The 24,570-nt window shown below is 42.2% G+C and overlaps 1 protein-coding gene across 3 annotated transcripts; it reads right to left on the reverse strand.

Annotated features, from left to right (window-relative positions):
- On the reverse strand, positions 1–19,425 carry zgc:86598 (STKc_CK2_alpha domain-containing protein). 3 transcript variants are annotated; one of them, XR_005041321.2, is made up of 13 exons: positions 19,228–19,425; positions 9,965–10,096; positions 9,355–9,466; positions 7,179–7,280; positions 6,938–6,988; positions 6,788–6,847; positions 2,947–3,030; positions 2,241–2,351; positions 2,055–2,156; positions 1,701–1,801; positions 1,234–1,444; positions 916–1,005; positions 1–724 (listed from the first exon to the last, which is right to left on the reverse strand). XR_005041321.2 is itself a non-coding variant. In XM_021560010.3 (13 exons), exons 2-13 carry the CDS (start codon positions 10,063–10,065, stop codon positions 609–611), a joined length of 1,179 nt encoding a protein of 392 aa, XP_021415685.1. In that variant the 5' UTR covers positions 10,066–10,096; positions 19,228–19,425; the 3' UTR covers positions 1–608. The 3 variants fall into 3 exon arrangements, 2 of the variants coding, with proteins under 2 accessions (XP_021415685.1, XP_090083815.1); XM_021560010.3 differs by having other exon boundaries at positions 1,296–1,444; XM_090227689.1 differs by having other exon boundaries at positions 1,172–1,444.
- Positions 19,426–24,570: the final 5,145 nt, after the last annotated feature.

Here is a 24,570-nt window from a genome sequence, read left to right on the forward strand (position 1 = left end):
TTATTGAATACATTTTATAAACACAGTCATATGTCAGCGTAACTCAAGTACAAAAAGTTAGTTCAATGAGCCTGAAATAGCCACAACCAAATAACAAGCATAATCATTGTGACACTGCCTCGTGATAAAAACATTAGGGACGACACTGAAATAACTAAATCAGGGGTGCCGTTCTATTGAGAGAAATTCAATGACGAAAATATGACCAACAGAAAACGTAATTAACTAAGTGTTACAAGCAGCCCATGAGTCATTTGATGTGAAAAAAAGAACTAGAAAATCAACAACCTCCGACCCATAGAAAACAAACATGTACTTTAGGGACATATAAAATTATTTTTATTGTCCATTCTGCTTACTTTCTACGTAGTTGCATTTCTAGACACCGTCATCATGAAAGAACGCAGCTACGGTTTTTATCCAGACAGACGCAGGTAATGTTTGTTCTCTTCTCTCTCCCCCGGATCTCAATATAGAATTATTGTATGAAAAAGAAAACCTAATATCTTTTCCTTTGTCTCTGTTATACTCAACATAAAAATGGTGGTTGGCTGGGTAGGCCAGGCCAGACAGAGGGTCCATCCCAGGCCCCAGGCTGAGGGCACCGTTCAGGGCTGGGCCCCGGCAGCGGCTGGGACCTGAGTGGCCAGAGCACTGGGGGAGGAGATCACAGGAGAGCCCGCCACATTAGCCAGGGGCTGCGACGAGGACATGGAGGTGATGCCTGGAGAAGAGAAATTAAAAGATGAAGACGAAAACCGTGCAGTAGCAGACAGAAGATGAAAACCGCATCAGGAAGTGGCTGGGGACTTCCTCCATTAGCAAATTATCACACAAGAACTGATTCTGTTTTTGATCAATAACCAAATAACCATCCTCCTTTGCAGACATATCATCAGACCCTGTGTTTGTTACCTGTCATCATACTGGAGGAGCTGACTGGGGTAGAACCAGTCGACAGCCCTGATGTAGAGCCCATCCTCGCCTGGTCTTTCACAATGGGGTCTGACAGAGAGACAAACTCAATTACAATCACACAAGCAAACATAGCACATCATTGAATACACAAATGGCGTGCAGAGATGCATGACAGTCCAATATATTCCAGTGTAGACTGTGGAAAAACTGACACGGAAACTATGGATAACAGGGAGGTAACATTAAAGCTCACAGAAGTAGGGCTGGTCCAAGGTGAGTGGGTGTGAGAGAGATGGATAATGAGGTGCAGCTCACAGAAGTAGGGCTGGTCCATGGTGAGTGTGTGTGAGAGAGATGGATAATGAGGTGCAGCTCACAGAAGTAGGGCTGGTCCATGGCCTCCCGGGCTGTGAGGCGGGCGTGGTGGTCGTAGCGCAGCAGCTTGTCCAGGAAGTCCAGAGCCTCGGTGCTCACCAGGTGCTGATTCTCACTGTGCACAAACCTCTCCCACCGTTTACGGGAATGTCTGGGTAACAAAGAGACTAAACGATCAGCAACAATACAACATGGACACAGCCTCTCCTCAAACCTCTCCCACCACTTGACAGAGCATAAATGGTCACACGGTAAGTGTTAGTGTGTTGCAGTTGGGTATGTGCTGAATCGCTGATCGACAAATCACCTTCCATCCCACATAACTACTCATGTGATTCTATGCCTCGCCTTGCTCAAACTGACAGATAGACCGATAGACGCAACATCGAGATTTGAGATCAACCTACCTGCCCAGAATGTCGTTGAACCGTGGGTCTAGCTCGATGTTGTATTTATCGATGTAGTCATAAAGATCTTCTGTGCCCAGGACTTTTGCGATTCGTACAAGCTGCAAAACAAACGAGACTGACATGTGTTAAACACTGGGGGGCAGCACCTGCTGTCTGAACATCAATAGATATATAGAGGGGTTAGGATAAAGCAGTACACACATTAACATTGGACATGTGTGTGCATCTCTTTGGGGGTTAAGGCCAGGTTACTATTAAAACACTGACACTTTAGTTAAAAGCACTATACAGATACAATGTAATTGATTGATATATAATTTGGTTGATTTGACATGGTGGCTGAGCTCTCACCTGGTCGTAGTTGTCGTGTCCGTGGAAGAAAGGCTCCTTCCTGAAGATCATACTGGCCAGCATGCAGCCCAAGCTCCACATGTCTAAACTGTAGTCATACATCTATATAGGGGCACAGTCAACGGCATCAGGGCACAGTCAACAGCACCGGGATAAATGTTCTAAAAAGCCAGAGAACTGCCTGACCTGGTAGTCGACTAGCAGCTCTGGACCCTTGAAGTATCGGGACGCCACTCGTACATTGTACTCCTGAGCAGGGTGGTAGAACTCTGCCAAACCCCAGTCTATAAGGCGAAGCTAGAAACAACCAATCAACAGCTACATCACTAGAACCAAACAGCCAGGACTTTAGTCAGATAAAGATCAAACCAAAACTCAGGACATTTTGTTCGAAACTTAACAGATATGCATGCATGTGGGTGGAATACATGAATGGTTAATTGTGTATACAGTATCAGATGTCTACACTTTCAAGTCGCAATGGAGGACAAAACCTTAAATAAAAATTATATATTACAAAAATAAACCAAAGACTATCTCTGAAATGTGTCTTACCTCAGGAGGTAACATGAAATATTCTACCAACTGAATGAAAAGGTAAAAAAAGGTGTATCACACACCGGATAGGTGCAGTGATGGGTTGTTTTACAGGGTCAGGGAAAGTAGTACGGCACCTCTGGAGCAAATTAGGGTTAAGTGCCTTGATCAACAAATTGGCTAAATGCCTTGTATGTCACAATTGGACCAATCACAGATGAGACCGGGTGCTTTGTGAACCAACTAAACAAGTCGCACACTGTGGGGCAATACTCCACCCATGCGTTGGTCTTTGGTGGAGTAAGTTAGCCAATCAGGGAAAGAAGGGAGGGAAAAGGGAGAAATAGGCCAGTACCTTTCTGTGTTCGTGGTCAATCATGACGTTGTGTGGCTTGACGTCTCGGTGCATGATGCCCATACTGTGACAGTAGTCCAGGGCCTGTGGGTGGGAACAGAGAGGAGAGATGAAAGCAGAAACAGCTGGGAACTGGCTCAGGTGAACTAGGACAGAGGCAGAAAGTTGTGTAACGGGGAAAAAATGCCACGGCATTCAGGTGAATAACAGGTCTCTCTCACGTATTCCAGCCAATTAAGCAGGGACAGTGGCCTTGTCAGTCATCTTTATGGCTGCACTAAGTCCTACTGATGTAAACAGAATGGTAAATACTTGGCCAACTTCAGTATCATCGGTGGTGATGGTGTAATGATTCATTTGCTTTCTCACTGTCAGCATATAGCCCTACACAGCACTTAAACGGATTTAATGACTCCGTTTTAAATACAATAATCATATTGAAAAGCACAGATGACACTATAGGCCACTGATCCTCATAAACCCTTCTCCCGGGGAGCTGCAGGTTTTTGTCCCATGATCTGAGATCACTACTAATCTATAGGCTAACAACCATGGATAGGGATTCCTATCCTTAATTCCGGATCTCTGACAGCTACTTTAGCTGATGTTTCACCAGCATCAGTGAGGCCAGGGAGAGAGCATCAGATATGCGAGAAGGCCAAGTCTGTGGGATAAGAACAGGAGCAGATGCTTTACCGTGCTTGTGGGCTGGGGAGAGCGTTCCGTGATCCAGCTTAGCACACCTTAGCTTGGCAGCACGTATCAACAAGGCTGCTACCACTGAGACAGAGCTGCCATAGAGCAGAAAACCCTGGTGAACCCTGTGACAGACCATTGTACTGTAATCCACCACCAGCCATTTATAGAGAAAAATATTAAGACAAAAGTACAGTATCTTCCCATTGTCCTCAGTCATATTTGGTATATGCTTAATTTTGATTAAAATAAATATAAAACCAGCAGGTTTTCATCCATCCATACAGGCTACATAATAAACTGATGAAGTCTCAGGCATTGTAGTTTTCCTGTAGCACCAGCGTGAGGAGCAACTGTGGTAGAAATACTCCTAGCTGAGCAGGGGTTGGGCTGCGAGTACAGAAAGGCACAATGTGTCAGGCCTGTCCACTCATAAATCCTCTCTCAACCCGTCTCCTACATATGGGTTGCCTCTTCCTCGCCTGCTCAGAGTTTCTGCTTGCCACAGTAAAGAGATTCCCACAGCAGCGGGGGCGGCTCAGTTAATTTCGTCAAGAACTACAACGAAATACACTTGTCAACTACCTATTTTTCCTGACAAAAACAAATGACTATAACAAGACGCCCTGGGGAAAAACGATTTACTAAATTACTTTTCATTTTAGTTCACGAAAACGCCACAAATCTCCTTTTCAACCGTTTTGTCCAATCATAAGCATGCATGGCTTCTCAGAATATTTAATGCAATCCTCTCAATGGCTGATAACTTTTCAGTTGCGCGGGCTGCTTGAGAAAAGCAGGCTCTTCCACACACACAGTTCCAGGGAGGTCATTCAATCACACGCCTCTTGAACTGCCACGAAGCCAGAGCACTTCAATTGCAACTTCCCTCAATTAGAAACAATGTCTTTGATTATCTTTGCTTTCCTATAGGCAATTTTTGTTCTGATCACATGAGAAGATCTATTTTGCCACATACGCCGTTATTCATCTGTTTTGCCACTCTCGAGGTCTGCAAATGAGAGTTGTGGTTCCCTTTATCCAATTGGAAAAACAAAATGCTATTTGCTGAATTTTAAGAGTACAGTAATACTTTTAGCATTGTTGGAAAGCTCAGATTCTACACCTTAATGAAATCACAGTTATTTACCCCCCTCAAACAGTTGTGTAAATTGTTTAGCCTGTAGCCAAGGCTTTATAGCCTGTATGGTTATTATGGCTGGCATTGGTTACAATCTGCCACAATATCAATGTTGCCAGTTAAGGTATAAGAGTGGACAGTAGGCCTAGTTGGACAAGGCCATCTGATTATGCCAATGATGAACGTTAAGGGCAAATATTAATTATTTAAATGGGAACAAAATGCACTGTGACTAAAACTAGACAAATTGTCCAGCGTTTTAGTCGACTGATTGTCCAGCGTTTTAGTCGAACTAAAAACTAATGAAGGATAAAATTGCTAAAACGTGACCAAGACTAAAACAATCTAACACAGCTGCCAAAATTAACACTGTAGCAGCTAGGGTAAATCCCCTCCCCCGTGGGAGAGAGACTGACTAGATGCTCCCCACCCTAGTCCTCCCTAAAGCTCTATAACATGTCCTAAATACAGTACAGGAACCGTGCATCAGAATGTAGGCTAATCTCAGAGGTGAATGCAAGGTACTGGCCTACACCTACCGATGTCAGGCCATAATGTCATTGATGCAGCCTGACTCAACATAACAGTCCAGTACCAGGTGGATAATATGCTTGTGACATTTAATGTAAGTGGCAGGTGTCGTTTACGTCCCTGTCAGTGAGCATTTCTCCTTTGCCAAGATAATCCATCCACCTGACCGGAAGCTGATTAAACGGCATGATCATTACACAGGGCCACATTGTGCTGGGGACAATATCAGGCCACTAAAATGTGCAGTTGTGTCACAACACAGTGCCACAGTTTTGCCAAATCTCAAATCCAATATTGGTGGCCAATATTGAGATGTATCGTGAGGCTACCCTGACGTATCTGAAATTACATGATCAATTGATTTTAACTGATCGTGAAACACATGCAGTTACTTGCTGTATAACTATAGAAATGTCCTTGTTTTTGAAAGAAAAGCAATTTTTTTTGTCCATTAAAATAATTAGTGTCTAGTTTGAGAAACAGACGCCTCAAGTCCTCAACTGGCAGCTTCATAAAATAGTACCCACAAAACACCCGTCTAAACGTCAACAGTGAAGAGGCGACTCCGGGATGCTGGCCTTCTAGGCAGAGTTCCTCTGTCCAGTGTCTGTGTTCTTTTGCCCATCTAAATCTCCTCTTTATTGGCCAGTCTGAGATATGGCTTTTTCATTGCAACTCTGCCTAGAAGGCCAGCATCCCAGAGTCACCTCTTCACTGTTGACATTGAAACTGGTGTTTTACACGTACTATTTAATGAAGCTGCTAGTTGAGGACTTGTGAGGCGTCTGTTTCTCAAATTAGACATTCTAATGTGCAGCTCCTCTTGCTCAGTTGTGCATCGGGGCCTCCCACTCTTTCTATTCTGGTTAGTGACAGTTTGCGCTGTTCTGGCAAGGGAGTAGTACACAGTGTTGTACAAGATCTTCAGTTTCTTGGCAATTTCTCACATGGAATAGCCTTCATTTCTCAGAACAAGAATAGACTGACTGACGAGAGTGAAAGGTCATTTTGAGCCTGTAATTGAACCCACAAATGCTAATGCTCCAGATACTAAACTAGTCAAAAGAAGGCCAGTTATATTGCTTCTTTAATCAGTACAACAGTTTTCAGCTTTGCTAACATAATTGCAAAAGCGTTTTCTAATGATCCATTAGCCTTTTAAAATGGTAAACTTGGATTAGCTAACACAACGTGCCACTGGAACACAGGAGTGATGGTTGGAGATAATGGGCCTCTTAATGGAATATCTACATAGGCATACAAAGTCAGCCATTACCAGCTGCATTAGTCATTTACAACATGAACAATGTCTACACTGTATTTCTGATACATTTTAAATTGACTATTTTTTTTTAACTTCTTTCAAAAATAAGGACATTCCTAAGTGACCAAACTTTTGAACGGTAGTGTATATATAGACACACTTTTAAATGGACAGCCGTTCGCCGTCTACCCCCCATAATTAGGTCTTACCTTTAAGATCTCGTACATGTAGAACCGTATGTCGTAGTCTGATAGCGTTTGATATAATTGCTACAAGAAAAGAAAAAAACAGTTCACTAGAATGACAGTTCAAGCGAAGGCCTCCATTCTGAATGGAAGCAAATGAGTGATGCTACTTACCTTGAAGTCTGTGTTGTTAACATGTTCAAAAACCAGGGCTGGAGTCCGGGACTGCAATCATAAGACAAAATGTATTTTTGAAATGTTCATAAACACAGACCAAATATGTTGAGTAAAATCATTACAAAGCGGATGCATACCAGAGTCTGCTGGATTTTCAGCGAGAGTGGTGCCCAAAATGTCATATGATATGTACCGGGCAGCACGACGGCATGCATTATTAGTAGGTGGAGAAACTGACCACTGGATCCTTGACGATGTCTAGAAGTGTGATGATGTTGGGGCCACCTCGCAGGTTTTCTAGAATCTTGATTTCTCGCTTGATTTTCTTCTTCTTTACTGGCTGTTAGGCACAAGAGAAGAACATGCAGGAGATTGGAAGGAAAATAAAGTTGGACAGTGCTTCTGAGAAATACCATGCTGTGAGCAGTATCTAGAAAGCCTTACCCAGAACATGTACTTTATTTTGTATTTAATTGGGTAAGTCAGTTAAGAACAAATTCTTATTTACGACGGCCTACCCCGGGCCAAAACCTAACGATGTTGGGCCAATTATGTGCCGCCCTATGGGACTCCCAATAACGGCCGGCTGTGATACAGCCTGGAATCGAACCAGGGTCTGTAGTGACACCTCTAGCACAGATGCAGTGCAATAGGCTGCTGCGCCACTCGGGAGCCCATTGTACAGTCTATAGGCCAAATGATAAACAAAAGGCTAGCTGCCAGGCCCTTACTGAAGCCCATCCACAGCGTGAGGAACTTTGGGTCTGAGGTGCAGAGCCCGTAGTCTAGTGGTAACAATGTCTCACTCAACTGGAGACCGGGGTTCAATACCAGTCTCCACCGTTCCAAAGGTTATTCCCGCTTGCCTGTCTCCTACTGTTTCCAACTGTCTAAATAACACGAAAAGAAACTCAGCAAAAAAAGAAACATCCTCTCACTGTCAACTGCGTTCATTTTCAGCAAATTTAACATACGTAAATATTTGTATGAACATAACAAGATTCAACAACAGAAGTTGAACAAGTTCCACAGACATGTGACTAACAGAAATGGAGTAATGTGTCCCTGAAAAAAAAAGGGGGGGGGGGGGGGGGGGGGGGGGAGAACAAAAGTAACAGTCAGTATCCGATGTGGCCACCAGCTGCATTAAGTACTGGAGTGCATCTCCTCCTCATGGACTGCACCAGATTTGACAGTTCTTGCTGTGAGATGTTACAACACTCTTCCAACAAGGCACCTGCAAGTTCCCAGACATTTCTGTGGGGGGGTGGGGCCCTAGCCCTCACCTTGAGATCCAGATTCTTCGCTGGCCATGGCAGAACACTGACATTCCTGTCTTGCAGGAAATCACACACAGAACAAGCAGTATGGCTGGTGGCATTGTCATGCTGGAGGGTCATGTCAGGATGAGCCTGCAGGAAGGGTACCACATGAGGGAGGAGGATGTCTCCCCTGTAACACACAGCTTTGAGATTGCCTTCAATGATAACTTCCTCAGTCCGATGATGCTGTGACACAACGCCCCAGACCATGACTCTCCACCTCCAAATCGATCCCTCTCCAGAGTACAGGCCTCGGTGTAACACTCATTCCTTCGACGATAAATGCGAATCAGACCATCACCCCCGGTGAGACACTCGTTAGCGAAGAGCACTTTTTGCCAGTCCTGTCTGGTCCAGCGACGGTGGGTTTGTGCACATAGGTGAAGTTGTTGAGGCCTATAGGCATACAAGCCCTCAGTCCAGCCTTTCTCAGCCTATTGCAGACAGTCTGAGCACTGATGGAGGGATTGTGCATTCCTGGTGAAACTCAAGCAGTTGTTGTTGCCATCCTGTACCTGTCCCACAGGTGTGATGTTCAGATGTACCGATCCTGTGCCGGTGTTACACGTGGTCTGCCACTGTGAGGACGATCAGCTGTATGTCCTGTCTCCCTGTAGTGCTGACTTAGGCGTCTCACAGTACAGACATTGCAATTTATTGCCCTGGCCACATCTGCAGTCCTCATGCCTCCTTGCTGCATGCCTAAGGCACATTCACGCAGATGAGCAGGGACCCTTGGCATCTTTCTTTTGGTGTTTTTCAGAGTCAGTGTCCTAAGTTTTCAGAACTGTGACTTTAATTGCCTACCGTCTGTAAGCTGTTAGTGTCTTAACGACTGTTCCACAGGTGCATGTTCAATAATTGTTTATGGTTCATTGAACAAGCATGGGAAACAGTGTTTAAACCCTTTACATTGAAGATTTGTGGAGTTATTTGGATTTTTACAAATGATCTTTGAAAGACACGGCCCTGAAAGGAAATTTTTATTTATATATATATATATATATATATAAATAAATAAATAAATAAATAAAAGAAACACTGGTCTCAGTAACTGTTCACTGGAGTGAAAGAGAAGTCCAGAGCCAGTACCTTGAGTATTTTGACTACTACTTTCTCGTTGTTTGTGATGTTGATGGCTTCAAACACTTCGCTGTATTTGCCTCGGCCGAGTTTTCGCACCAGCTGGTAGTCATCTTGATTCCTGAGGGTCAGACAGAGAAAAAAAAAAAGAGTAATATTCACAACAATGTTAAGACGGATAAGCCCACGATTCCCCCAACAGAGTTAACACTGATACAGGATGATAAAGCTGGCACATTCCAAGTTCTTAATTAGAGTTGCAACGCACCAGGGCCATGTTGTAGGGAGAATGTGATGAATAGAGCCGATGCGAGTCCTTACTCTACATAAGGCATGTTTGTTCTACTTCATATATTTCTATGTGAACGCTCCATTCCTGTCTTGCTCTGCTGAACATGGCCCAGATAGGGGAGCACGCCAAAGATAAATCTCATAGGGAGAATCTAAATTGCATACTCCTCACGTCCTTTCTCCTATCCTCTTTCTCAAAACCCATTGCATGAGAAAGCCAGAAGGAAGAGAGGATGCGAGTAGTACGTCAGTATGTTGAACACTGAAATGGGTAAGGGTGTGGTGCTGCCGTGGACAATCACATGGCTTGATGGCTAGCTCAGCTCACCCCCACTCCACAACGTGTGACTCGTAGTCCCAGTACTCCCGGGGTCTCTGTGTGTTCACGTCGGGGTAAACCCGGGATCGACTGGTGACCGGGCCAGACATGTTCAGGTGGACGCAAAGGCTGCCTCAGGACCTATGGGTCAAGGCAGAGAAGACCATAGAAATGCATTAAACAGAGAGAGAAACACACACACGGATGGACAGCTGTGAAGCCGCTGTGCATTTTTAATTTTACCTTTATTTAACTAGGCAAGTCAGTTAAGAACAAATTGTTTTCAATGACGGCCTAGGAACTGCCTTGTTCAGGGGCAGAATGACAGATCTTTACCTTGTCAGCTCTGGGATTCTTGCAACCTTTCGGTTACTAGTCCAATGCTCTAACCACTAGGCTACCTGCCATCCCATTTGAAAGAAACACTGGTCTCAGTAACTGTTCAATGAAGTCCAGAGCCAGTACCTTGAGTATTTTGACTACTACTTTCTCGTTGTTTGTGATGTTGATGGCATCAGACACGTCGCTGTATTTTGAATCCTATGGCCTAATTTGAGTCCAGACACCTTTATCAACTATAGGTTGAGCTATAGTGTGGAGCCATATGAAACGGGTGTTTTTGTCATCACGGCCCATCGTAGAATCTTAGCCTATCCATTCCAAATGGTCATCATGTGGGCGCTGATTTTTTTTAAAAATTTAGCAGGATAACTTCATTAATTTGGTGCAAATTGGATTTCTGCTACTGAATCAATGAACAGGGAAAAACATGGCCTCTAGCTAAATGTAAAAAGGCAAAATAAAAGACAACACTATAAGTTTGGTTAATTCAAGACGTTTTTCCACCAACTTTAGCATTTCACCAAATTTTCTTTATATATGAAAAGGTATTGCCAGCGCCAAGCCTCTACTTTTATTTCCGGCTACCAACCTATGCGATAAAATTCACGTGGTGCATTGGCAGCACTACTTTCTTAAGCCCTTGATGGTTGCTAAGCAGCACCCGTTACTATTATCCTCCTGGCAGTTCTAAACTTTGCGAGCCATGTCACTTCACCCATCTCTTCACATAGCCCACCACATGCACGATTTTCTTAACCACAACTGGACAAATGCATAACAAATTACTGTGGGAATAAATAATAACCAAATTACTAAAATATTGGAATAAAGTAGACCAGTGCAATGAAGGCATCAACTTGTTGCTTACTCATCCAATTGTTATAGAACATTTAAAAACACTAGCCTACCCACGTGTGGTCAACTATTTCAGCACCGTTTGGCTCTGCTTTGAGAGAAGTGTGGGGTCTTGATAAAAATCTATAAAAAAGGTCAAATTTTCCTTCTCACTGAATCAACATATTGGTTAGTTTACAACTAGGCTCTGGAAATGTTAGTTAAATTGACCTGAATGGGGTCACCAGAGTGGCGAAGTGGTCTAAGTAGCTGTGCCACTAGAGGACATAGTTCGAGTCCAGGCTCTGTCGCAGCCTGCCGCGGCCAGGAGACCCATGGGGCGGCGCACAATTGGCCCAGTGTCGTCCAGGTTACGCGAGGGTTTGGTCGGCAGGGATGTTCCTGTACCATCGCGCACTTGCGACTCCTGTGGCGGGCCGAGCGTAACGCACACTGACTCAGTCGCCAGGAGTACGGTGTTCCCTCCAACACTTTGGTGCAGCTGGCTTCCGGTTAAGCGGGAGTTGTGTCAAGAAACAGTGCGGCTTGGCTGGGTTGTTTCGGGGGACGCACAGCTCTCGACCTTCGCCTCTCCCGAGTACTACGGGAGTTGCAGTGATGGGACAGGTCTGTAACTACCAATTGGATACCATGAAATTGGGGAGAAAAGGGGGTTAAAAAATTATTTTTAATTTGATCTTGTCTAGTTGGCTCATTTATTAGGACTGACATTTTGTCAGCATGTTATGTAGTTTAACAAGGGGATTATTTTACTCTTCACTCGTAGTCGCTCAGTAGCCTAGGCCTATTCACAACCAAAAAGCCTGTGACTCGTCTTAATGTGATTTTGTTGTTTCACTGAATCTCCATCTGTTTATTTGGTTAATTCTCTGGCTGGGCAGATAATCTAGTCATTTCCTCATCTACCACTGATCCGAAACATTCAGCACGCAATAATGGAGCCCATTATTTTGCATATAGGCAACTCCAAAAGTATGGACCCAAATACGCACGTTCAACCCTTTTGGCAGGTATCATTTGGACCATGAGAAAAGCCATGCGGGAATCAAGAAACGTTAAACTAGATGTGTAAACGTACCAACCGTGTTACGACTATGAATGAACAGTTACACCTTCAAAACCTACTTAACGGTTAGATCTGTTTTATACAAACTTGTTAGTAACGTGGCATCTGCAAAGGACATGAACCGAAGTCAGCTTGTCAAACAAGCAACTCTAGCCCAGATGTTAGAGTTGCTTTGCAGCTTCCGAGTTCATCTCCAAAATAAAAGTCTGTTTTAGAACTGCATTCAATAAGGACATTATACCAGTAGATGAAGTAGTATAGGCTCGGGCCTTCTGCAAATTACTTGTGTGAGAATGATAAAGACACAAACAAGCCTCATTTAGAATAACTGCCTGGGCTGCAAAATAGAAAGTAATTATGATTTAGGTTAGGCCTATTCCACTATCTAAATATGCCATGCTGTTGTGTTATTTAAATGGCTATATAATTTCATAATTTATTTTCATAGCCGCATGGGGCTACTGTGGTGAGTAATGAATCACACTTTTTCCAGTATTTGGGAGCACAGACTTATTGGTCTTATATTAGGCATTTTGACTGTTGTATTAGTGAATTCCATTCCGTATGTAGGCTTGTTATAGCCATTTGCATTGCACAACCCCATCCCACAGAGGCTATAGCCATATAAATCAATGAGAAAACAAAATATTGATTGTCTTGCGCTATAACCTGTCCTGATTGAAATAACCAAGGGGTCCCAAATGGTCAAGACTATCTATAGCCTATTCTTATGGCCAGATCTGTTTTCCCTATCAGCCACTGCATGTGCTTCAACAACTTTTTTGAAAATGTATTTAGAGGCGTGTGAGCTAGGGTTTCTTTTTAAACACAAATAGAGTACTACAATTATTCCACAAAACAGTACCCAAAATGTTCCTAAATTACAATGTCTACAAGTTGAAATACATGTTTTTTTGTAAGTTATCTAAATTCTCAAGTTCTTTAGCCTAATTTTGAATACACACATGGATTTCAATAAACATATGGATAAGAGTTCTATTCTCTTTGATGTAGTTCCTATTGCAACTCAGACAAATGACAATGGATGACATAATGACTGAACTGAATGAAGGATTAATTGAAATGTTAAAATATGTTGCACGCATCATGCATGCCCTCCACTTAATTTGGCTAGTAGGCAAATAGACCTACAGTCGGGTATAATGAATGGTTTCATTCCTCCAGAAGGGCATCTTCTGAGGCCGAGGTGTGCTTTTCCCAAGGCGCTGCATGGAGATCACAAGCTCTTCAACTAGGCAGCAGTGTCGCGATGGAGAGAATATCCTACACGGAGACTACCTAAGACCACTGCAACAGAGATATTGTAAAGAGTGGGAATAAGCTTATAACAGACTTAACCTACATTTAACCTCTATATTGTTCATTTCACAGTACATATGTTCATGACCAATTCATATAAATCATGTCAAATTATTTCAAATTCATATTAACCCTTCCTACAGAATATGCATTGGCAAGAATGAGAGATTAAATAAATAATCAAAATATTGAGTTGCAAAGACTCCAGTGGTCATACATATTTCATAGATTCACCAAACATCTACTATTCTGTTTAATTATTCCTGGTAGATACTACTGGTTGTGATTGCAGACAGAGCCCAGAGAATGGGATGGTGCAATATTGAATTACTCATATTTTGATAAGGTGCATGAATGACAATGTTCACGTCACCCAGAGATATGGCCATGCTGTAGAGAGAGGTACACCTAGCGGACTCAAACTTCACTGTTGTAGGCATAACACAGCTAATGCTATCTAGACTTGGGCAGGCAAACAAATCCATGACAGTAGCCACCTTATTGTGAAGTCAACTCAACTGAGTAATTGAGACTTAACTTTGAAACATGCAGGATAACTCATTCCAGTTTCCATATATATAAAATAACTAAAAAAAAACAAAAAAAAGAAACGTCCCTTTTTCAGGACCCTGTCTTTCAAAGATGAATCGTAAAAATCCAAATAATTTCACAGAACCATAAACAATTATTGAACATGCACCTGTGGAACAGTCGTTAAGACACTAACAGCTTACAGACGGTAGGCAATCAAAGTCACAGTTCTGAAAACTTAGGACACTGAAGAGGCCTTTCTACTGACTCTGAAAAACACCAAAAGAAAGATGCCAAGGATCCCTGCTCATCTGCGTGAACTTGCCTTAAGCATGCAGCAAGGAGGCACGAGGACTGCAGATGTGGCCAGGGCAATAAATTGCAATGTCTGTACTGTGAGACGCCTGAGACAGCACTACAGGGAGACAGGACAGACAGCTGATCGTTCTCGCAGTGGCAGACCACGTGTAACAACACGTGCACAGGATCGGTACATCTGAACATCACACCTGCAGGACACGGACAGGATGGCAACAACAACAACTGCACGAGTTACACCAGGAATACACAATCCCTCCATCAGTGCTCCGACTGTTCGCTACAGGCTGAGAGGCTGGACTGAGGGCTTGTAGGCCTGTTGTAAGGCAGATCCTCACCAGACAGCAACATCGCCTACGGGCACAAACCCACCGTCGCTGGACCAGACGGACTGGCAAAAAGTTATCTTCACTAACGAGTCACTGTTTTGTCTCACCAGGGGTGATGGTCGGATTCGCATTTATCGTCGAAGGAATATGGGTTACATCGAGGCCTGTATTCTGGAGCGGGATCAATTTGGAGGTGGAGGGTCTGTCATGGTCTGGGGCGGTGTGTCACAGCATCATCGGACTGAGCCTGTTATCATTGCAGGCAATCTCAAAGCTGTGCGTTACAGGGGAGACATCCTCCTCCCTCATGTGGTACCCTTCCTGCAGGCTCATCCTGACATGACCCTCCGACATGACAATGCCACCAGCCATACTGCTCGTTCTCTGCGTGATTTCCTGCAAGACAGGAATGTCAGTGTTCTGCCATGGCCAGCAAAGAGCCCGGATCTTAATCCCATTGAGTACGTCTGGGACCTGTTGGATCGGAGGGTGCGGGCTAGGGCCATTACCCCAGAAATGTCCAGGAACTTGCATGTGCCTTGGTGGAAGAGTGGGGTAACATCTCACAGCAAGATCTGGTGCAGTCCATGAGGAGGAGATGCACTGCAGTACTTAATGCAGCTGGTGGCCACACCAGTTACTGATTGTTACTTTTGACCCCCACCCCCCTTTGTTCAGGGACACATTATTCAATTTCTGTTAGTCACATGTCTGTGGAACTTGTTCACTTTATGTCTCAGTTGTTGAATCTTATGTTCATTCAAATATTTACACATGTTGAGTTTGCTGAAAATAAACGCAGTTGACAGTGAGAGGACATTTATTTTTTTGCTGACACACACACAGTGTTACACGTGTTCGGGGTAGTACTCCTCACAGGCCATTTGGTGTATGTTTATTTTGTTGGGGAGATGAAACTGCCAAAACTCTGAAAGGTACTATCGTATGTTAGAATTTCAACAAGACTAAATATTTTGTCTGTAATCGTAACATGGTGTTTGTATGTTCACAGATTAAATTTCACAGTCATGTTTCACGCAAGGATTTTCTTACAGTCCTAACGATACGTACGTTCAACCTTTTGGCAGGTATCTGGCCCCATACAAAAGCATGCATAGGTTGTGAAATATGAACACATGCTTTAGAAAATAATATCAATCTATATTTTCAATGTATCATGAAGTTACTCAATGTAAGACCCTACGCCTGCTCCCTAACAAAGCAGAGAGCTGGTAAGAAAAATATGAAACCTGGATCAATAAACTATGGGCGTGCCTTCTTTTTGGTTTTATGACAATGGCTCCACACATTGCCATGACGCAAGTTGTGTGGGAAAAACGTCCTTTATATTTAATTCTGTTATATTTCATATTATTCTTAGCCTACTATAATATGTATTGACTATGATAAGGGTAGCCTAAGTGTGTCTTGTCTGTTTAATGAACAAAATAACTACTGAGTTCCTGTGCATGGCACAGCCACGTAGCATATAGACTGCACAGACCAGTAACATAATTAAACTCAAAATATGCCATTCTATTATTTGGAAAATAGATCAGTTTTGTTTCTTAGGACCTGCCCATAACCATTTAATAATGATTTGTGATGAGATATGTATATATACATACAGTGGACTTCCACCCACATGGACCAACGTCTACTCTCACTCCTAGTTGCCAGCATGTGCACAGAAGATAAAAGGCTTATTTAAGCAATGTGGTACAAACGGGACTGTATGAATTGAGCGCTAAATTGTTAATTTTTTTATTTTTCAGATAACATACGGTAAAGTCTGTCTGTAAAAGGTATATGGTAACTGTGTGCCATTGCAATTTTAAAAACAGCAACAGCACGGGAGGGGAGTATCACTGCCTAACTTCACAAAAACACGAGACAGACCTCCTGTCCTGTGTGAAGAATGAATTCTGTGCAGCAGACCTAATGGTATAATACCTGCAGCACACTATAAGAACTGTAGGATTGAATTGTCAGGGACCTCACAATACAATATTATCAGGACACTTAGGTACCGTTACCATATGCATTGTGATTCAGTGTCGCGATTCAATTTTCCAAAGCATACTGCTCACTATAGGCCTGTCAGCTGCAGAGAAATAACATTTTCTTGATCAGTCATGCAAATAAAAGTTCTGAAAACAAGTTAATTCATTATTTACAAAGGAGATGACGTAGGTACAGCAGACTAGTGCAACCCAGAAATAAATATATTTATAATCTCTTCAAACAATATTGCAATATTCAACTTCACAGATTCCCCCACCACTAAAGAACAGACCCTTCTGTCCTTTCCTTCAGTGAATGTTGTTGACCCTTATTTCACCCTGTAGGCCTATACAAGCTAAAGATGAAGCATCACAAACATAATTGATTAACACGACGATAACAAAAGTCAGTAGTAGTATGCTACAGAAATAATTTAAGGAAACGTGGGTTAGGCTAGAGCTTTAAAAACAATATATTATTCAGAATTGTTCCATTGTCATTTAACCTGTCGTTACTGCAACAAAGGGAAACACTCAAATCTCACAAACCCATATTGCCTCACAACATGACAATGGCACATAGTATCACGATGGCTTCACATACCAAAACTTGAAACTAGACACATTCCACTCAAACCAAAACACCAAAGCCAACGTGCATAATAAAAATGTAACAGACACTTGTGCATTGTAAGAGGTGAACAGAAAGAACAGCTATTGTGTTTTGCAGCATAACCTTTTGGTTAGAATACCGTTCCAGAGAATCCAAGGACCCCTTTCCCAACACACTACCTTAAAGTGAGCTGTTTTGTTAAACAGTACCATAGTTAAACTAACTTCAGATCACATGCTTCTCTCAAAGTTAGAGCCAGTCACAAGGCCTGTGCCAGCACTTAAGGCAGATCTTTGTTCCCCTTAGATAAAAAAGTGGAAAATATAAAAGATAGGGAGTCGAATCTAAAATACCAGAGACATTCTACGTAAAAATGTTTAAAAAACTACGCAAAGATATCTTGATCAGGCTTTCAACAATAACAAGGGCAGAGGGGCATTAGCCTAATGATCATGGGAGACATGATCCCTGAGAGTACACCTAGCCTATATTGCACCTGATAAATATCGATGCCCAGGTAACATGGATTCAACCATTGCAAACCAAGATGTGATAGATACATGGCCCAAAAACGTGATGGGGTCTGGGATACAGACATTTTAAAAATGTGGCTACATGAGTCATACCAACATATTACCTACTATTTTTGTGAACTCTGGTTCCACTCCCGTAATTTCCCTATCAGAAGTTACTGTCTGTATAGTGCTGGACCTAATTGAACACAGAAAGGAAACAACGCAAAAGATAGCTAGTAGCTACCTTGTTAGAATTCCCCTGTAATTAGCTGACTAAACTCCATCAGAAACTTCTTTCACCATGGATTTGAGTTTAGTCAGCTACCCTGTAATAGGCTACACATAGCCAGAGCTTGAGTCAGGCTTGTGATCATTCAAGGAATTGATGAGCTGTTAATCATATGATTTAATTGCTTCTAGATAGAAACAAGTTGTATTATTTGAATTGAATATAAGTCAGACGAGATACATTGCACAAATTAGCTAGGTAGCTGGCTAGTTAGATATTTTGTTGGAAGACAAGTTGTCCTCTTTAGCTTCACACTCAACTTCAGAATGTCAGCTGTCAAAATGTAAACCCAACTATCTAGACGAGTTGGTCAAACACCTGTACAAGATACAACACACATTAAAAAAGGTAATTCAATAGACCCATAAAGATAGCTTTCCAACTAATCTTGGCTAGAATTATAGCTAACGTTAGCTAGCTAGCTGTTGATATATTCATCTAACCGGCTAGCTAACGTTAAATATCTAGCTAACTATCAGTTAACTGGATATTCACTAACGCTTTGCTAGTTCCAGTAGTATCTAGTTTTACATTAAAAAAATATATGTAAAAAGGTTCAAACTCATTTAAAGCTATCACTAGCCCCATCAACATTGGTAGTTATACTTGTTACGAAAAGCAAATTTCATTGATTATCACACGGTCATCAGGCCACAAGCATGGTGTTTTCCTAGCTAGATAATCGAGGAGGCTAGCTTAAACCGGTGGTTCAGAATGGTAAAAAAAAATGTCCACATTGAGATTTTATTCATGTTAAAGCTAGTGTGTGTATTAGCTACTTCAATATTCTTACGTGAGTACAGTGTCTTATTTCTATCTCGGTGCCTTGGTTTACGCCTTGCCACACAACCATAAGAGATAGTTAGCTATAATAGCTTGCTAACATTAGCCGCTCACCAGCAAGCCGTGTCCGGGGAAAAACTCCCAGTAGTTAGCAAGCTATGGTACCGCATTCATTCCACGAGATGATAACATGCGCGCGACAGAACAAGTGTTGAAGGCTACACTACAATCTAAACATTCAGGTTTTTCCTACGCAAAAAGGGTAAATTAAACGGGGGTAAACTAGATTAAAATATACAGTATATTACCTCTCAGAGCTTCGGAATGAAAATATAGCGACACCGAACTCAGGCAACCAGTTTGCGATAAAGGAAGGCAGTTCCTCAAGACTTCCACTCCTCGGGGTGGCGCTTGTCTGCATTTCATTTGATGGGCACTATTCCTGGTTTCCCAAACACGATCCTGGGGCCCCCCATGGATGAACGTTTTTGGCCCTAGCACTGCACAGCTGATTCAAATAATTCAAAGTTTGAAAATTAGTTAATTGAATCAGCTGTGTAGTCCTAGGGCAAAACAACTAAACGTGCACCCAGGGGGTGCCCCAGAACCGAGTTTGGAAAACCCTGATTGACAAGTAGGCTAGTAGTATCCAAGCATGTCAGAATAGAGCCAGGGACAAAGCAACATCACAACAAGCCCCACACTGTAATTTTTGGCAGTGAACGAAATGTTCCCACAAGACTGTGTTAGCTTGCCAAGCAAAGTATTCACTCATAAAGCTAATGCAAGTCTTCAGATATCAGGCAAGTACACATCATCCAATCATTGTTCACTGAACATCACTCTCTTTCTTGGTCAAATAGCCCTTACACAGCCTGGAGGTGTGTTGGGTCATTGTCCTGTTGAAAAACAAATGATAGTCTCACTAAGCGCAAACCAGATGGGATGGAGTATCGCTGCAGAATGCTGGTTAAATGTGCCTTGAATTCTAAATAAATCACAGACAGTGTCACCAGCAAAGCATTCCCACACCTCCTCCTCCATGCTTCACGGTGGTAACCACACATGTGGAGATCATCCATTCGCCTACTCTGCATCTCATAAAGACACAACGGTTGTAACCAAAAATGTACAATTTGGACCATCAAGACCGAAAGACATATTTCCACCGGTCTAATGTCCATTGCTCGTGTTTCTTGGCCCAAGCAAGTCTCTTCATCTTATTGGTGTCCTTTAGTAGTGGTTTCTTTGCAGCAATTCATGCAGTCTCCTCTGAACAGTTGATGTTGAGATGTGCCTGTTACTTGAACTCTATTTATTTATCAGCATTTATTTGAGTTGCAATTTCTGAGGTGCAGTTAACTCTAATGAACGTATCCTCTGCATCAGAGGTAACTCTAGGTCTTCCTTTCCTGTGGCGGGTCCTCAAGAGAGTCCGTTTCATCATAGTGCTTGATGGTTTTTGCGACTGCACTTGAAGTAAGTTCTTGAAATTTTCTGGATCAACTGACCTACATGTCTTAAAGTAATGATGGACTGTCATTTGTCTTTGCTTATTTGAGCTGTTCTTGCTATGATATGGACTTGGTCTTTTACCAAATAGGGCTATCCTCTACCTTGTCACAACACAACTGATTGGCTGAAAAATGTTTAGAAGGAAAGAAATTCCACAAATTAACTTTTAACAAGGCACACCTGTTAATTGAAACACATTCCAAGTGACTACCTCATGAAGCTGGTTAAGAGAATTCCAAGAGTGTGCAAAGCTATCATCAAGGCAAAGGTTGGCTACTTTGAATAATCTCAAATATAACATATATGTAGATTTGTTGAACACTTTTTTGATTACTATATGATTCCATGTGTGTAATTTCATAGTTTTGATGTCTTCACTATTATTCTACAATGTAAAAAATAGTACAAGTAATGAAAAACTCTTGAATGAGTAGGTGTGTACAAACTTTGACTGGTACTGTAAATCCAGTGCTGTTGTGCAACACAATTTACCAAAAACAAAGTGTTCTCTGTTTGTACCATAAAGGGGACATGAGTACTTTTTAGATAATCTATATAGATAGAAATTCTTAACTAGTCTGGAGATATCATATGTTATAGGTGTTACCTTCATAAATGGGTGTTGAACATGTCCCTCAGCACAACCCAAAAGACAGGTAAATCTCGATACTGCTCATTAGAGTTGGTGAGTCCACAGATTATAGAGTCCAAAGATTATTCCCCATCACAATTAAGACAATGCATCATGATTCAGGTTAATTCTAGGCCTATGTGTGACACTTTAGATATTCAATACCATCCCCAGTTGAATAAATCCTGTCTGGTATGTGCTGGTCGAAGGGTCTAATTTTTCATGGTGATGGAGAGCTCTGAAAATTGCGGCTGAATTTTTATAGGCAATTTCTAAAGTTGGCACCGAACGATCTTATTCAATAGTATTTGAGAGGACACTGGAGACCCGAGAGTGTTGTGCTCTTGTCTTCTGTCATCACATTGTCTTCAAAACAGATTTTTACAGTAAAAGTCAAGTAAATCAATATGTTGTCTTGAAAAATAATATTGTGGTTTGTAATTAATATCAAGAATATCGTAATTTCTTTCCCCCCACTTTTTTTGTGAGGTAAGACCTTACTAGAGCCCAGTGTATAAGGTTCATACTCAAGGATTTGTATGTTGTTTAATAAACAATATATCAAAAATAGTGAAGGTCATTGAGTTCCGTATAATGTGTTTACAATCTCATGAACTTTCCCTAAGAGGGGTCACTGCCACTGTCATTGATATACAGTACTGTAGTCTTCTTATTTTCTTACTGTATGACGATCCCTAATTAAAAGTGCAGTTGGGTCCCAGTCCTTTCAGTGCTTGGGATGGAACCCTAGTAGTCCATTGCACTCATAGGCTTCCTCCTCCCTATGCACATGTAAATCTGACCTTACCAGCTTTCAAAGGCTTTCCAGGCCAATGTTTGCCTTGAAAAGACAGCTCCCATCGGCCTGATCAGGGGATCCATAATGTGAGAGAGAGAGAAATAGCTAATTATCCTTTTACATTTAAAGAGAGAAATCCTTTTAGTGAGAGCAGACAGAGGACTCCTTTGATACCTGGGCCAGAGCAGGCCTAAATACCAAAGCAAGGGGACGTGTGAGATGTAACTGTACTACAGGGAGACTACTTTCTCCCATTATCAGTGCTCTAACCTCTGTTCTGCTCTGGAGAGGAGCCTTCCCATAGAAAGCCAGGAAAGGTAAAACCCAGATGGTTAGACTTCCTGTCTTGTCTGAGGACGGCCAATTCATTTCCATTGGCATTTGTTCCGTCTGATAAAAAGCAAATAACCCCGCAGATCGGATGACGGCGGTGGACGAGATGCGAATGGGGGGGGGGGGGGCTTACAAGGGCATTAGTCTTAGCTGCATGAGCTTGTGAAATTGACCATGTCCGTGCAGGTAGTGCTGGATTTCTTTCTCATCTTTTTCAGGTTGTTTTGGATGCACATGGGGCAAACTTTACCGCAGTCTGGGGCTCAAATTTGCCTTTCATTCTCCAGAGAGCAATGTCAGTGTTGCCATTGTATTCCCAACTGGGGTAATGAGTTCACACGCAGATTCTGTACTCGAATTACTCTTATTCTATACTTATGAAATTGCTATCTGCTGGAGACGGTTGTCATTCATTAATAGCTGGTTTTGTTGAAATAAGTTCCATAATATTTTCACACAACATTGGATTTGGCATTCGTGTATTAAAGGACTGCATATACTACACTCGTAGAAAAAAGAGTTCTTGAAGGAGGGATAGAGTTCTGCCAATAGCTGTTTTGATCAAAAGATGGGTTCTTTGTAAGTCAAAGGGTTCTACCTAGAACTTTTAACATTCTAAGAACTGTTTTTGGACTAGCAGGCCTGATTTTGTATATTTATTTATTAGGAATTCCCATTAGCTGTTGCCAAGGCAGCACCTACTCTTCCTGGGGTCCAAACACATTAAAGCACTTACATTACATATAAAACACACCACTACATATCTACAATACAACATTTATAATACCACCATACAACAATATTACAATGTATGAGTATGTCTGTACCTTTGTGTGTGTCTCTGTACAGTCCCTGCTGTTCCATAATGTTTGTTTCTACAAAACTACAAAACTGATGTGGCCTGTAAACCAGGAGATTCCTAACACCAATGTGTTAGGGTATAACTAGGCCTTACGATACATGCAATGTATTGTCATAAAGAATGACATTTTAAAGGCTAATAAGGCTAGTCGAACCATTCATAGAGGATTCTAGGAAGAACCTTTAGATGTTAAAATGGTTCTCAGTGGAACCCTTCATTGAAGATTCTAGACAGAACCCTTCGTAGAGGGTTCTAGGTAGAACCATATAGGTAACCATTCTAGGTAGGCCTTCTCCATAACTCTACATGCAATAGTAACTATATGCTGTAGGCTACCCTGAGACCGCGAAGTCTGCATTGTAAGGCGAGATCCCACTTCCACGTCCACTGCACTTTAAAAGTGCACTCTTAGAAAAAAGGGTTCCAAAAGGGTCCTTCGGAATGTCCCATAGGAGAACCCTTTTTGGTTCCAAGTAAAACCCTTTTTGGTTCCAGATAGAACACTTTTGGGTTCCATGTAGACCTATCTGTGGAAAGGTTCTACATAGAAACCAAAACGGTTCTACTTGGAACCAAAATATTTCTAACTGGAACCAAAAAGGGTTCTCCTATGGGGGCAGCCAAAGAACCCTTTTCGATTCTAGATAGCACCTTTTTTTCTAAGAGTGTAGTATAAGCTACTGTACGTAGAGAGTTTGAAGTGGAATACCACAGGATAAGATCTGCCTGTGCCAAGCTAAGACTGTTGTTAAGTTTGATACAATCTTGGTTAAGTCTATCAAGCCCATCTCTAGAAACTAGGTCCTTGGGATTATGTTTGAATGAAACAGACCCTTGTAACCTTATTTCACCAACTTTTTGGACCAAAATCAGACTGTTCCTCCTGACCTTCACCTAGTCTGGGTTTGCCTTACTTAATTACTTACTTTCTTACTTAAATTTCAGTCTAGGATCCCTATTTGGGTCAGGGAATTCCCCTTATCGAGATGCTGCCGCCCACTAGCCTGAAATGCAGGAAGTACCCACATTTCTCAGGAGAAGCAGTGTGTGTAATCCTGGCCAGGTAGTCTGGTCTGGACAGAGGCTGTTCGAAGCTTCCCATCATCAGGGCTACGTCCCAAATGGCACCCTATTACCTATTAGTGCAATGCTTTTGACCAGAGCCCTATGGGCCCTAAGCCCATTCTGGTTTCCACCTTAACCTTGCTTCTTGGCACAGGTTCCCAACACCCCCTCAGACAGCCACTGTAGCGTAGAGGCTGAACTTTACAGAGACTGTAGTGCAACGTCTCCTTCAGATAAAAAAAAAAACACACACAGAAAAGAGAGGGAAATATGATGTTAGAAACACCCTCATATAACAAAAGGTTTTCTGTGATATTTAGATGTGCCTTTTGGGGGAGTAAGATTCCTTTGAGAGAATACATGTAGGTAGGAAACATATGAATCTGTACATTAAGCCACGCAACTAATGAAATCTAATAGGTATGACACCGTTTTTTTCTTCTTTC

The sequence above is a fragment of the Oncorhynchus mykiss genome, chromosome 30 (genome assembly GCF_057628025.1).
Source record: "Oncorhynchus mykiss isolate SJ-2025 chromosome 30, ASM5762802v1, whole genome shotgun sequence".
In the NCBI taxonomy this organism is placed as follows: Eukaryota; Metazoa; Chordata; class Actinopteri; order Salmoniformes; family Salmonidae; genus Oncorhynchus; species Oncorhynchus mykiss.